We start from the raw sequence: 15827 nt of genomic DNA, 5'->3' as shown, positions 1-15827 counted from the left end.
AACATAGGTAAACTATATTTTCAAGGGCTTCTTTTTTTTTTTGTTTTGGAATTAAAAAGGAGGAAGAATCACAGTGTTGGGGGAATTCCTTTAGAACAGGCCATCTCTTCCTTATTCTAGGAGGTGGGCCTGGTGCTCTGGCCCTGGCTCACCTTTCCGGCCTTTCCCACCCCTCCCTGCCAAGCACCTCTGCTGCAGCCACACTGGCCTCCCCAGCAGTCATGGGAACACCAGCTTCTCCCGAAATCTCATTTCCTTTAGGAAGAACTTCCCTGATCAGCACGTAAAATAGCATTGATCTTGACACATCCTGTTTTCCTGCTTTTATTTTTCATTATAGCAATTTCCACTTTCTGCATTTAAATGTTTATTTCTTTGTTTATTGCCTGACTCCTCTGAGATAAAAGCTCTATGAATTCAAGGACTGGGCTCACTTCTGTAGGACCTGGAAAAGCATGCCATTGACTCTTACCAAGCAGATGAAAGAAAAAAATACAGTAAGTGAAGTCCATAAAAAATAGAAGAACCCAGCAGAAAATGGGCGAAAAAGGTGAAGAACAATGACAATTTGCTAGAGCTGCACTAATATAAATTTATGTGCATGAGGAATATTTGGATTTTTGTATAATATGTAATCCATTAAAAAAATTCCGAGAGATCCAAATGAACTAAAGTACCTGAAAATGTGTAAGTCCCCCGCGCAGCAACTCTCGCGCCCCCTGTCGGCGCGCTGGCTAATTTCTGAGGATTCTCAGCAAGACTAAGCTCACCCTCCCCGTTTTACAAAATGTATTCTTGTCGCTATTTCATTGGCTGTACCTTTCAGATGCCCTTTTCCCATTAGTCAAGCCTCCAGTCCATCACTTCCGAACCCAAGCCCTCTATTGGTCCGCTGTAGGCGACAGCCATCAGTGGGCTGCGCTCAGGCAGGAGGAGTTCCTCGGTGATGTCACAGACACTCCCTGGCTACTTTCCAAGGCGTGGGCGGAGACTTCCCGCGGCCTCTGCCTTTGGGGGGCGGGACAAGACCGAGAGTGAGACTTCTGATTGGGTCTGTTGGGCAAGACGGATATCCGATTGGTCAAGCCTGGGAGGGAGGTGCGGCCGCAGCTGGGTCCTGGAGCGGAGCCTAGGAGCCCTGGGGTGTCTCAAAGTTTGTGTCTGGAGCTGTAGCGGCAAGTGGGTTTGCGGCGAAGGGATTTTCCTGGGATGAGAGTGGGTCTCCTGCCTTCATTTTGGATGCACATCCCGCTTTAGCCCCGGCAGCCTTTGGTCCGGCCCGTGTCCCTGGGGATTCTCGGATCTCCGAGGACACCGGACGGGAGCGCTTGGCCATCCTCTCTCCGGCAGAAGAGCAGACGTTTGCCTTCCAAGTGCAAAACTACACACACGCGCGCGCACACACGCACGCACACGCGGAAAGAGAGGAACCTCGCCGGTCCGAGGCAGCTCTGCGCGTCCCCTCTGCGCTTAGCATCCTCGGCCCAGCGCGGCCCGCACCGCCATGGAGGTGCTGGAGAGCGGGGAGCAGGGCGTGCTGCAGTGGGACCGCAAGCTGAGCGAGCTGTCAGAGCCCGGGGACGGCGAGGCCCTCATGTACCACACGGTGAGGACCCGGCGGGCGGGGCAGGAGGGCTTTCAAAGCGGGGAAGTGTTGTCACGCGAGGAGCAGCTGGAGTACTGGGACCGGGAAGGCAGGGTTTGGGGCAGGGCATGGCCAGAGTCAAGAGGTCCTGGGCGAGGTGTACTTTAATGTCTGAGCAGATGAAGGAGGGCAACTGGCCCCTTTGCACTTCTTGTGAGAGTAATGCCACTTTGTATTCCTTTAACAATTCATGCTTTTTTTCCCTGAGGCTTTTTCCATCTGTAACATCATTTGCTGTTGCTAACAGTACTGTAATGCGGGAGGACTGTGTGTTTTGAGAATAACATGCCTCCGCCTATTGATTTTTTTTTTTTTTTTGAGGTTTTCAAAAACTGGACAAGATTAAGTAGCATTTCCTTTTCATCTGTCTCGTATTCTCTCTCCCTCCCTCTTCTTTCATATTTATGTTTTAAAAAGTACACGTGTGTGTGTGTGTGTGTGTGTGTGTGTGTGTGTGTGTTGAAAGGGCTCCCCTACGTTAAGGAGAAAGGCGGCTTTATTTGCCTTCTTAAACTGTACGACCAAGAAGTCTCCTTCCTCCCTCTTCAGAGGAAAAACCAGCAGAGGAGTATGGAAAATCTGAGACAGTTGCATATTTAAGACAGGCTCTGGGGAAGGTGGGACAGCTCACCAGTTGCTTGTTCACTCTTCTACTAATGCCTCAGAGATCTCTTTGGGGGATAAGCTGTCCCAGAGCACGCACATTTCTTTTAGAGTTTTTAATGTTAACTTTTTGGTATTAAGTTTGCAAAATGGTATTTTGTTTCCAATGGCCAGTACTGATCATAGAACTTTATACGAGATCTCTTTGTTTGATTCTTATCCATGCAGACGTTTGTAATGGTGGTGGGGCTGGGGTGAGGGGGAACACTAATGAGAAAACCACTAGAGGCTTGGCTGCTTCCCCTTCACGCTTTTTTAATGGGGTCAGTACCAGGATATTTGAAACTTCTGCAAAATGGCCTGCAGGCTCCACCTCTTTGGCCTTTGCCTCTGGCTGACGTTATTTTGGGACAAGGAATGAGGGCCTCCCTGCTGATTCCCACCAAAGTATTTGTGGCGGCTGAGAGTGGCTCGTTTAAAAAAAAATGCAGAGTGCAGGGCTGAGAGGGAGTGGTAGTTCATGCTGGGGCAAAAGCCAGATGTTCAGTGTGATCGTCTGGGCTTTGCTTGCTGAGCCTGTCCTGGGGACACCATGCGGGCAGCATGGGGGTTGGGGTCCCAGATGTGCTTCCTGTCCTCAGTAAAGGACTTGGAGTATGTTGGTCCTCAAATATGTTTTGATGATTGGGTGCTCCAGGAGTTTCTGCTGACAGGCTACATTTTATCCATATGCAGAGGGGCAGCCCTTCTCTTTTGTTCTTAAAGTATCAATCTTTTGCTGTGACAGTGTCTCATCCAACAGCTGCAATGCTACAGTTAGGGGGTTGTCTTTCAGCTGGTGGGATGAATTACGCACAGGCATCTACCTTGCTGTTGTTTGACCCCGTAGCTTGCATTTGTGAGTTCACAGGGAAGGGTGCGAGATGCTACCTGTGACTGTGGCATTCACTCCAGGAAGAACTGCTTGGACTGGCTCTGACTAACATCTTTATGCACAGTTTCAGGGAGTAGAGACCTTACATTTGCTTTGATATTAACAGCCCAGTTTTTCTGTCATTGTGATAAAGCAGGAATGTGTGATTAGTTTTCTTTTAATTCTATTTTTAAAAAATGCTTATTATGTCCTCCACTTAGGTACATGTCTGTTGTGAACAGCTCATTCCTATAAAATGCTGCTTATCATTGCTGCAAGTCAGTGCAACCAACTGTGCATATGAATTACTGTTGAAAGAGGTATTGGTTTAGCAGTACAGATGATTGGGTTATATTTCTCTCAAACTAAGGGACGTTTGGAAGAGGTGGGGAGATAGATAACTTTCCCATCTGTTTCCTGAACTCTGTTAGATATCCAGGGGCAGAGCTGTTTGTTACTCCAGCTGAATCTTTATGTGGAAAAAGGATGGCCTGATTATGCATTCAGTCAAAGAGATATTTGTTCTTTCGATTAGTATTTGTGGAATATATAAAGCACTTGGGAACATGAGTGAACAGAAGCAGACAGAAATCCCTGACCTCTAGAAGCTCATATTCACGTGTGTGTGTGTGTGTGTGTGTGTGTGTGTAGGGGAACATAAACAATAAACATAATAAAGAAGTGATTATATTAGATGAAATAAATGCTATGGAAAACGTATAAGCAGAACAAGGTGAGGGGGATAGAGAACACAGGGTGGAAGAAGAGCAAAGTATGGGATTGAACTGAGTGATCAGAGCAAGCTTCCCATAGAAAATGGACCTGAACAAAGATTGGAAGGAGGTAAGAGTGTTAGCTGAGCAGGATGAAAAACCAGAGCAAAGGCCTAAGGTAGGTGTGCATTTTCATGAGCCTGTGTTAATATCATGTATTTTAGATTACTCATTTTGGTGAGTTACTTGTCTTATAAACTCCAGGTGCTTCTGAGACACCAGTGCCTGTTTTTGGAATGATTTAGTCAAACTTTCCAAGTGGAGGAGAGCCTGAGGGGAGGGTGGGGTGTGAGGGTGGTAAGAGATGATGACAGCTACCATCTATTGAGTGTTTATCATCTGAAAGGCAGGGCTGACCACATGGCCTGCCACCCATGCAGTGCCATGGGGTCCACACTTGGTTTGATGCTCTGCTGTCACCATCTTGAAAATCCGAATTCTTTTTGAACAGGGGAACTTACATTTTCATTTTGCACTGGGTTTCACACATTCCGTAGCTGGTCCTGCTGAAAGACATTGTGTCTAGTGCTTTACAAAGATTATGCCATTTAACCCTTGTAATGACCCAATGAAATGAGCCATTTTTATTACTTTTATTTTACAGATGAGAAAAATGAGGCTTAGTGAGTTTAAGCACTTGGTTCAGTTCCCACAGCTATTTAGTGATAGAACCCGGATTCAAACCCATTGTCTGCCTGCCTCCAAGTACTTGCCCATCAGGCTGTCTGAATGAAGAATCCTGACTTAAAGAGAAGGAACTGAGTAAGAGGTTGGAAGAGAATGATTGGAATATAGGAACTGCTGAGCCTGAAAGCAGCTAATGTTTAAACGAGGCTGACAGTGGCAGCCACCAAGCCTTCCTAGTGAGATCACTTTTGTTGCTCTTACTAGGGATTTAATTACTACATGCATGATTGCTAATGCTCTGTTTTAGCAAACCTGTCACATACTTGATTTAAACAATTTAGAATGTTCAAGTTTGTTGCCCAAGGCTGAGATTATAATGTTTCTCAGGAGCCTTCTGTTAGCCATTAGGAGCAGTGTTTTGTTTTGTTTTGTTTTGTTTTCCATTTGGTTAGTTATGAAGACATCTTGGTCTACAAGGACAAAGGCAGACAGGTTCAAAGTGTACAAAATAATGAAGCATATGGATAGGGCAAAGGTGGATTGATCATTAGATCCTGAATTGCTAAAACTCTGGGCTTCCTCTTGAAGCTTAAAAAATTGTTTCCATACAGATGATGACATGTTATTTTAATTCAGTGAGTACTGATTTTAGGAAAGCTGTTGCTTCAAGATGGAATACAGGCTAAAATTGGTTCAGAAAAGATGGCAGATGTAAAAATCAGGAGAATATCTCTTGGGGTTTGGTACCACCGTGAGAAGAAACCTTGCCTCTTTCCCCAAACCTGCCTGTATGTTGGACATTTCTGCCATTTGTATTGTATTCCTGTAAGATTCTCTGAAAATTACTTTCTGGGAATTATCTGTGTTTTTGTAGTTTATTTTTTACTTTTATTTTATTTTATTTTATTTTCAAGATGGGTCTTTTTCTGTCACCCAGACTAGAGTGCAGTTGCTCAGTCATGGCTCACTGCAGGCTTAACCTTCCAGGCTCAAGTGATCCTCTCACCTCAGCCTCCAGAGTAGCTGGGAGTATCAGTGTGTGCCACCATGCCTAGCTAATTTTTTTTTTCTTTTTTGGTAGAAACGGGATCTCAGTTTTTTGCCCAGGTTGGTCTCCAACTCCTGGGTTTAAGGGACCCTCTTGCCTTGGCCTCCCAAAGTGCTGGGATTACAGGTGTGAGCCACTGTGCTCAGCCCCCTTTTGCCATTTAAAGAGCAAAATAATCTATAAATTTTAAAATGTATTTTATATATGTATGAACTGTATCTGGAAGGATGCTCAAGAAATGGATAATTTTTGGGAAAGCAGCTTGGGGAAGTGGAAGTCAAGAGATGAAGGGAAGCATGTCTACGTACTACACCCGTTGGTACTATTCAAATTTTTATCTCCTGACTATGTCTAGAAAATGGAAGAAGTACAACTTGTGGGCACCATGTAAAACTGAACTAGAGGTAATTTTCAACCAAGTGTTCTTCTGGGGAAAAGGGAGCTTCAGTATGTAGAATATATACTTCAGTATATAGCTTGAGTATATAGAAACTCAATGCCACTCAAGGTCGGTGGAGGCCTTGGATGAAGAACAGGAGAAGTGGGAAGGCCCTGTGGAAAGAGGCTTTAGGGGGAGAGGTCGGCAGGGGGTTTGCCTATGATAAATGTCAAGATCTTGATAATGTTCTGTCTTTCTTCTATCTCAGTTTAGCCATCTGGAAAATAAAACAATTTTTGCAATTTTTGCCATGATTATATCCTTTTAAAAAAGTGTATAATAAAAACTAAGTTTTTGTGAAAGTAACAACAGAAGTTCTGCTTGTTTAAAATGCAGAATTCCTATAAAGCCAAGTTATTTGTAAAATCATTTGCTGGTTATGCTACTACAGCTTTATATCTGTTTGGTTCTTCAAGTGAAACTACTGGTTCCAGACAGTGGTAGGTAGGGAGTTGGGGGAATATCCGACCTGCCTGGTCCAGATGGAAAGGCCATCTGGCTTCCATGTCTTACTGAGTGCTGAAAAGGACTTGGCTGATCTCACAGACTGTGTGGTTTCCTCTTCCTCCTGCCTGGCCCGGAGAGTGATATGATTTCAATGTGATCTTGAAGCTTTTGGTTTGATGTTCCACTTTGGAGTCACCTCCTAGGCTTGGCCCCACACCAGGTTCTGTAGGGGGACCCGGGTCCTTGTTGGCTGAGAATGGCATTACTTATGATCACATGACCTCCCCAAGCTGAATAAATGTAATGAGTTCTAACGGGAGACAGAATTGGGAAGTAAGTATAATTTTTCCAGACCCTTGGGGTACCTTTCAACATGCTCACCCCTTTTGTGTTCCCCTCCTTTCTCAGACATCAAGTGTTCACTGTAATGTTCTCTTTCCAATTTCCTCTCTTCAAATTTTGCTGTCAGGAAAGATTTGATAAGCTTACACTAGAAATTTAAGTATTAGTAAGATTTAACATGTTACCCCGAAATGGGCATTTATATTTAACAATAATTACTTCAGGTCAAAAGGGTGAATCTCTACTTGGAGAACCTAGGGTGATAGCTAGGTAGTAGTGGGGGACTATTTGGGGAATGGGAGAGGAACCCTCACTGCCCCTCCATTATTTCATAATGTGGCTCTTATTCATAAGGCAGCCTTGTTTATATGTTGCTAATTTGTCTGTGATCTAAAGGATTTCCATTGGCTTAGCAAAAAATCTTTAACCGATGATTTTATTGTCTCTGAAATTGTTCTCATGGTAGTAACATTGGCTGGGAGGCGGTAGACATAGGCACAGTCCTGAAAGATGAGAGGGCAGTACAGAGTTTTATATTTGCCCTCCTTCTCGAAAGATCCCTGAGTTATAGTGTTCAGTGGAAATAGGGATCTGTGATGTGACATTGCTTTTGAAGGAGTTATAAGGTATAGAATCTAGATTAATAATTGAATTCATTACAATGTTTGCAGCTGGAAATAACTGAAAATGGATTCAGATTGGCTCATATAGTAAGTAAATTATCTCATGTTGCAAGAGGTTTTTAAATAGAGCCCCTGGCCGGGCGCGGTGGCTGACACCTGTAATCCCAGAACTTTAAGAGGCTGAGGCAGGTGGATCACAAGGTCAGGAGTTCAAGACCAGCCATGCCAAGATGGTGAAACCCTGTCTCTACTAAAAATACAAAAATTAGCCAGGCGCTGTGGCAGGCGCCTGTAATCCCAGCTACTCGGGAGGCTGAGGCAGGAGAATCTCTTGAACTTGGAGGGGAGGTTGCGGTGAGCCAAGATCATGTCACTGCACTCCAGCCTAGGTGACAGAGTGAGACTCTGTCTCAAAAACAAAACAAAACAAAACAAACAAAAAACCAAAAACAAATAGAGCTCCTTGTTTGGCTGATTCAGCAGTTCCTCAGTGTCCCCATGGACCTTGGTTCCACGCATGTGCAGCTTTCATCCTCAGGTTGGATGTGTGATGGACACAGGAGTTACAGGTGTTATGTTCAAAATGACAACCTCCAGAGGAAGAAGAGAAGTTGTCTCTTTTCTTGTGTCCCTTTTTTAGAATGGAAGAAACTTTTCTTAGTAGCCCACTAGCTTCTTTTTCTTAAAGCTTTATTGGTAAGGATTGGGCCACATGACCATTCTTAAGCCAATGGCTGGAAAGGAGAATGGGATTTATGTAATCAGCTTAGATTAATCATATGGGGGTGGAAGAGATATTGGAGACTCAACCAGCATGACCATTGGGATCATTAGTAAAACAGTCTGAGTTAACAGTTCTTTCCTTAGTCAAAAGGTATGTTTCTTTTCTCATGAACCTGGGCTAGCAACTAGAAAATTTAAAATTCACAGTAATTTGCCCTGGGCGTAAAACAGTAAACCCAAGTACTGGGCCATTTGCAAAGTTCTTTTGTTTTTAAATAGAGACAGGGTCTCCTTCTTTTGCCTAGGCTGGTCTTGAACTCCTGGGCTCAAGGGATCCTCTGCCTCGGCCTCCCAAAGTGCTAGGATTATAGGCATGAGCTATCATGTCCGGCCCAGCAAAGTTCTAAGAATGTTATTTAGCTATGCTACCAGTGCCCAGTGAAGGAAGACTATAAATGTAGAAATAGCCTCTTGAAAGTCCAGGCAAAGGCTATTCAGGGTGGGGTGGGAGCCCGGAGGAGATTATGGCTACGTCTTGACTCACTAACTAGGAGATGCAGAATTAACTGCATTATCTGGACTCTTGGCAGCAGAGTAGAATACCAGGGCTGAAGGTAGCTAGCTGAGCCTGTAATCATGCTTACCATGCAGGACAAGAATGGTTTGTTCTGTTTGGGATGGACAGCAGGTAGAAAGCTAAATGCCATTTTTCAAATAAGCTATTTTTCCAGTTGCATATGGTTGTTCAAATATTGATGAGGCCACATGTGCCTCTCTGCAGCTGAAACTGCTGGCCTCAGCCTGACATGGCTCCACCCTGTCTGGTGACTCTCTTGGGGCAAATAGCCTTAAGCCTTAGCTGGGCATTTGGTAGGGTTGAGGCCTATGGTTGCAGGGCATCTGAATTGTTCAAGTGAGTGATCTCATGAATGAGGGAGTGCTGCCCATGTTTTCTGCCCCTGTGGAATCAGGATGGAAAGGAAATGATGAGACCCACTGTCTCTGGATCAACCTTGAGCCTATTTCTCCTTTTCCCTGCTCAGTAGATGCTCTCTGGCCCTTCCCAATGAAGTGCTAAGGGATCTTGATTTTTGCCTGAATCGAATTGTATAGGTTATTCATGAGGCGCATGGGAGAAGACGGGCCATTTTATCTATGGGGAATGTGAGACATAGAGCAGTAGAGAGATTTGCTCAGCACAAGTTCCTTGAGGACAGGAGACATCACTGTCTCTTCTATACCCTCATGGTCCTTAGTCAAGTGCAGGATGCCCAATCATAAGTGCTTGATGCATAGTTAAGTAGAGTGAGGCAGTCCTGGAAAATGGATAAGCTGGGTGGCTCTGGCCTCTTTTTATATATTTTAAAAACTCTGGGCAGGATGTGGTGGCCCATGCTTGTAATCCTAGCACTTTCAGAGGCTGAGGCAGGAGGATCGCTTGAGCCCAGGAGGTTGAGTTTACAGTGAGCTGTGATCACGCCACTACACTCCGGATTGGGCAACAGAGCGAGACCCTGTCTCAAAATAAATAAATAAATGAACAAACAAATAAATTTTGGATTCTTGTAAATGGTTTTGCAAATGTGAAAATTCAGTATAATAGTGACTTGGGTAATTCAGTGTTGATATCTTTTCTTGTTTTGATTAGAGAACAAGATGGGCATGGGGTGATTGAGTGACAGCCCCTGTTTCCAGTGGGAGTCGAGTTGATGGCATAGTGGAAAGGGTGGGCTCTCAAGGCAGACCATTTTGGTGTCGAGGGACATAGGCTCTCTGGTGACCTTGGGTACATTACTTCACCTATGTGGATTTCAGTTTCTTTGCATGTCACTGCCTGACCCGTAATAGAAGTACTTTTCCAACCTATCCCCTAAGTCACATGTCTTCTCTTTGGGAACGAAGTGTCCCAACCTTGGGAGTCTGACATCATTCAGAAAGTGGAGAGAGCCTGTCATTGTTCTCTCTCATGCATCTTTATTTCCCCTCCTCTTCTGCTGTAAACACAGGCCTCTGCCTTGAACACATGTTTGCCAGATGCTCCCTCTTACTCATTTCTTTTCTCTTGTTTACTGCCAGGTTTTCTCAAGTGCGTGGTCACCAGCTATGGCCTCCATTTCCTTAGTCTCTACCCTGTATCCTCTGCCCCCTGGGTCCTACTGCTCAACCTTTCCCTAGCTGCTAAATCCAATAGTCATTTCTCTGTCCTTACCTGCAGGGCCTCATGGGATTATTTGGCAATACTGACCACAGGATTGCCTCATAACTCGTTTTTGCTTTGGCTTCCATGACACTCTGGCAAGCTTAGTTCTTCCTCCTCTGGCTTCCATACCACCTGTTAAATGTGAGTGTTTGGTACTTGGCCTTCTCTTCTCTCTTTATGTTCCCCTGGCCTCCGCTATAAACTTCGGTGCAACTGGTTCTCAGTTTTTTATACTTGCTATTTGTCTTTTGATGAAAAGCAGATCTTTGGAGTCTGACTCAAACCTGCTAGGTCCACATGAACAGCAGCACAGCTCTGGCTGGGTAACCCTTGAATTTTCGTATGTTTCTTGATGTGTTTCAAAGAAGAGCTGGGACGTTGATCCTTCTTATCGCTGCACCCATTTATCTCAGGGAATGTTTAGTGACTCAGCTCTCTTGCAGTGTAAACCCAAGAGGAGCTCATGGGTCATTCCTGGGAATCAGCTGCTTCTACAGTCAGTGTCACTCATTAGAGACAGGCTGTGTTTTGCTTGTACTTTGGCTTGGGAAACCCTCTGTGGCATCCTGTGGGGGTAGGTCTAATCTTTTCGACTGTGTGGAAGGCCAATTCAAAAGTGAGACATAACTTTTTAGATCACGTACCATATTTTCCTCTTGTGTGTACAACAGCTCTGGGGCTCAGCTACAGTTGCCTCATGTTGAATTGCCTGCTTTTGAGTTGCTCTATTCTGGTGTAGGTGTCTGATAATACTTTGGAGATTTTTTTTTTAAAGAATTGAGATGGGTTATTCTGAACCATCCATATTTTAATGCCTGGTTTTTGTTAGAATTATCAATGGTAGTTCTTGGAAGAGAGTTTTTCTTTGGAGGATAAAGCCTTTTTTTTTTTTTTTTTTTTTTTTTTTTGAGACAAGAGTCTTGCTCTATTGCCCAGGCTAAAGTGCAGTGGCATGATCTTGGCTCACTGCAACCTCCACGTCCCGGGTTCAAGCAATTCTTGTGCCTTAGCCTCCCGAGTAGCTGGGATTACAGGTGCCCACCACCACGCCTGGCTAATTTTTTGTGTTTTTAGTAAAGGCAGAGTTTCGCCATGTTGGCTAGGCTGGTCTGAAACTCCTAGCCTCAAGTGATCCACCCACCTTGGCCTCCCAAAATGCTGGGATTCCAGGCGTGAGCCACTGTGCTTGGCCATGCCTTTTGATGTATGAACTCATCACAGTACAATTTACTTCATATCTTTGGTGATCACTTTGTAAATTCTACATTTTTGTTACATGATCTCAAAATCCCACAGATATTACCTGTGTTATGCCCCTACCACTGAAGATTCTTTAAAAAATAAGCTATTTAAGGCCAGGCGTGGTGGCTCACGCCTGTAATCCCAGCACTTCGGGAGGCTGGGGCTGGCAGATCACGAGGTCAGGAGATCGAGACCATCCTGGCTGACATGGTGAAACCCTGTGTCTACTGAAAATACACACACAAAAAAAATTAGCTGAGCGTGGTAGCGGGCGCCTGTAGTTCCAGCTACTCAAGAGGCTGAGGGAGGAGAATGGCATGAACCTGGGAGGCGGAGCTTGCCATGAGCCAAGATCGCGCCACTGCATTCTAGCCTGGGAGACAGCGAGTCTCCGTCTCAAAAAAACAAAACAAAAAAAAGCAAAAACAAAAACAAACAAACAGAAAGCTATTTAAAACAACAACAGCGACGACGACAGCAGCACCAGCAGCATTTGGTGGATTGTGTATTTCATTTGGGCAATTCAATGGGCAGGTGTAGTTTTGCATTTTGTGGTCTCTGTTTTCTGACTTAAAACTTTGTTTAAGTGAAACCCAGACAAAATAAAGAATGGAAAAACAGAGAGACACAGAGGTAGGAAACTTTTTTTTAACATTAGAAAATCTCTTCAGACTCTTTGGCAAATAAAAGGAGTCAGGGGAAAAAAAAATTTGCAAACAGTTTCCTAGTTGTCTGAGTGGAAAATCCTGGTTTTTCACATTTCATATCTTGGAAATGTCTGAACAGTTTTTGTTTAAAGGGAAATTCCTTTTGGCTGAGAAAGAGCTTGCAGGATTCAAACTGATAGGGTGACGTTTTTAGAAAACTTGGAGGAAATAGGATTTGTGATGAAAATGCTTTCTCAGTGGCCAATTGTGTTAAAACGAAATTTAAATCCAAGGTTACCAATCACAGAGTTTTAAAGGTTCAGCCATTAACTCCTTCCTTCCCCTCGCATCCTGTCTGCGTGCATCCTGGGGAAACCTCTCACAGAGCTGGTCCTTCCTCCAATTCGAGGAACTTAATGAGCTGCTTGTCTAAACATGTGCATGTTCTAGGCAGGGGATAAGCATTCTTGACCTGTGGCTTTCCAAGCAGAGTAGGAAGGAAGATGTGTAAACACATCATTGAATTATAAGTCATTAAATGCCTGATATATGTTTTGCATGAGAGCTGTGTTCAAAGTATATCTGTAGCAAAGAGGATGGAATGACAAATCTGAAGGGGGTGAAGAGTTGGGGAGCACTTCATGGAGGAGAAAGTGATATTTACAAAGGGTTCTGAAGTATGCATAGGAGTTCAGCAGGCAGTGGGAACAGCAGGTACAGAATAGGAACGTGTAAAAAGTCATGACTGATCCTGGGAATCTGAAGTCATTTTATGTAGTTTGAGAGTAGGGTGCTCTATGGGGAGTCTTGGGAGATATCACAAGATCATGAGAGGTTTGCGTGCTTGGCAAATGACTTGGACATTCTTTTGTAAGCAGGAAGGTGAGAGGCTTTTAACAAGAGAGACCGGATAGGAGCAGAAATGTATTTTAGAAAGGATGGACTGGACGGCAGAATTGATAGTGGCAAGTTGATGTTCTGGCTGGCTATTTCATCCATGAAGTAGAACAGGATGCCATGAGGGCCTGAACCCAACAGGGAGGAGTAGATGAATTCAAGAGAGGATAGGGGAGGCTAGACTGGAGATGTGATTACAGGGCATGAGGGCTATGGGAGACTTCTTGTTTTCTGGCTTGGCAGGCTGAGTTGACGGTGTTGCCATTGACCTCGAATGGGAATATTTGGAGGGAGGATGAGTTTGGCAGGGAAGATAATGAGTTCACTTTCAGGCACAGTAATTCTGATGTACTTGCAGAACATTCACAGAAGCGACACCTAAAAGGCATTTGGAAACTTGGGTCTGGAGTTCTGGAGAAATGTCTGGACTGGAGATGTAGATTTGGGCGTTAGGATCCTGGTGAGGGATTAGTGAAGCCAATAATCCGTATAAGATAGTCCAGAAAGGTTAGAGTGAGAGGGAGGAGTGTGAGAGAAGGGCTGAGTGTGGAACCCTGGGGGCACCAGAAGGATTGGCCAGGGAGAAGACCCTACAGATAGAACCCAGAAAGAATAATAATAATAAAAAGAAGTGGAGAAAAGCCAGGAAAATTCCATCATAGGCTCCAAAATAGGGGAGAGTTGCTACAGAGTGGTCAGTACAAATAAAGGTTGAGTGTGCTATTCAGCTGACCGCTGAGTCCCCCAAGGACTTACTAGCATGTTAGCTCAGGGTGGTGTCTGTGTCTCCGCAGCCACAGGTCTTCTCTGTGGCAGACCTGTGTGCATGGGATGTGGCATTCTGCTGGGAAGGAGAGGCCTGGTTTCCAGGTGACAGCACGAACTGCAGGCCAGGAGGTCAGAGTAAATGGACAAAGTGTAGAACACAGCACTGCCTTTTTTGATTTTTTTGGAACAAGATTAATATCAGTCTTCAAAATTGGCATTGGGGACCATCACTGGTTCATTGGTGCCTGTGTAGTTTTATGAGGGTCCTTTCTTTCTCTCTTTCTTTTTTTCTTTCTTTCTTTCCCCCTTCCCTTCCATTCCCTTCCCTTCTTCCTTCCTTCCTTTTTTTCCTTTCTTCCTTCTTCTCTCTCTGTTTCTCTTGCTTTCTTGCTGTGTTGCCCAGGCTGATCTCGAACTCCTGAGCTCAAGCCTGCTCCTTCCACCTCTCAAAGTGTTGGGATTATGGGCATGAGCCACTGAGCCTGGCCTCTGAGGGTCCTTTCTTCATTCTTCTCTCCAGATAAGTCCATTTATCTCTGGATGTCCTTCCCATCGGCTGGATGGAGTTGGTGCCTGTGTCTGTTTTGTGACTGTGTCATTTGCAGTTCTCAGTATTGGGGCTTTGCAAAAGGGTAGCCTTCGTTCTCATTACACCTGCTCAAGAGTGTTGGGATTCACCACAGGACTCCAAGGTGTGAGTCTTTTCCTCTCTTTATTCTTCTGCCTCTTCCACCAAGGAAGTATCAGGTGGATCCACTGAATGCCGAAGATGAGTTTGATCACAGAGGCATCAACAATACTCAAGTGGTAGAAACATAGAAACAAGCCCTAATTGGTTCCATTTTTGTATGACATAATAATAAGGACAGGTGAGGACAAATGGCTTTGTAATAAGAATATGAGCCTGTAAAAAGGAACATTAAGTAAATAATTGTAGCTTCAAAGAAAATGAGCAGCTGCTAGCAATGCCCAGGTTTCAGGACCCGCAAAGGTGCTCTGGCTGGACACATCCCTGCTCCCTTCCTGTGTCTCCCATGTGCCATGGCTGGATTCTGGATTCTGCCTTTGCACTCTGCCTCACTGAATCTCTGTTCCTGTCATGGCCCTCGGGCCTCCCAGGGACACGAGGAACAGGGGTGGGAGGAGGAAGCCCTTCAGCTGGGCCTGAGGTCGGGCATGTGAGTACTGAAGACAGAGGTGGGTGGAGAGGAGGGAGAATTCTGCCTCGGACTGCACAGGGAGGAAAGGGCCACCCTTCACAGCCCAGAGCAGAGCAGGCTCTTGGAAGGAGACACAGAGTTTAGGATTCACTCCACAGTTTAGCTCTGTGGTGAATTAAGTGGGTTTCTGAGGCCTGAGTGGGAAACAGATGATTTTTTAAATCAGATTATGTCAATGAGAAAATGTCTTGTGAGTTTGAACCACCTGTGTTAAAAACTTTTAACAAAAGATGGAGAAAGGTATGGTGGCTTACGCCTATAGTCCCAGCTACTTGCAGGAGACTGGGGTGGGAGGATCGCCTGAGCCCAGGAGGTTGAGGCTGCAGTGAGCCATGATTGTGCCACTGTACACCACCCTGGACAACAGAGCCAGATCCTGTCTCTCCAAAAACAGAAAGCATTTTAGAGCAGTTTTATGTTCACAGCAAAATTGAGCAGAAATACAAAAAGTTCCCATATATCTCTTGTGCCCCTCAACACACAAAACCTGTCCCACCATCCACATCCTGCTATTACAGACTTTTGGCATATGAATTCATAAGCTGGGGTCACCTGGGGCAGCTTTTGATTTTAACTTAATTTTTTAAGATTAGTCACCGATAAGCCTCCCTTTGTAGTCTAGCAAGAAGCCAGATTGGCCACAAGAGCCTTGAACACCAAAGGTTGTATC

General features: G+C 44.8%; 1 protein-coding gene across 3 annotated transcripts in view; it reads left to right on the top strand.

Annotated features, from left to right (window-relative positions):
* The first annotated feature begins 1140 nt into the window (after positions 1-1140).
* Positions 1141-15827, top strand: part of CREB3L2 (cAMP responsive element binding protein 3 like 2) — a 128432-nt gene continuing 113745 nt past the window's right edge. For all 3 annotated transcript variants that reach the window (XM_074036065.1, XM_005550880.5, XM_074036064.1), the window contains exon 1: positions 1141-1606. Coding sequence is in view for 1 of the 3 variants with exons in the window: in XM_005550880.5 (XP_005550937.1) it covers positions 1505-1606 (102 nt within the window). In the remaining 2 variants the exon portion in view is untranslated. The remainder of the gene's footprint in view (positions 1607-15827) is intronic.

This window comes from Macaca fascicularis, chromosome 3 (genome assembly GCF_037993035.2).
Source record: "Macaca fascicularis isolate 582-1 chromosome 3, T2T-MFA8v1.1".
Taxonomy (NCBI): domain Eukaryota; kingdom Metazoa; phylum Chordata; class Mammalia; order Primates; family Cercopithecidae; genus Macaca; species Macaca fascicularis.
This window is presented reverse-complemented; position numbering and strand designations above follow the sequence as displayed.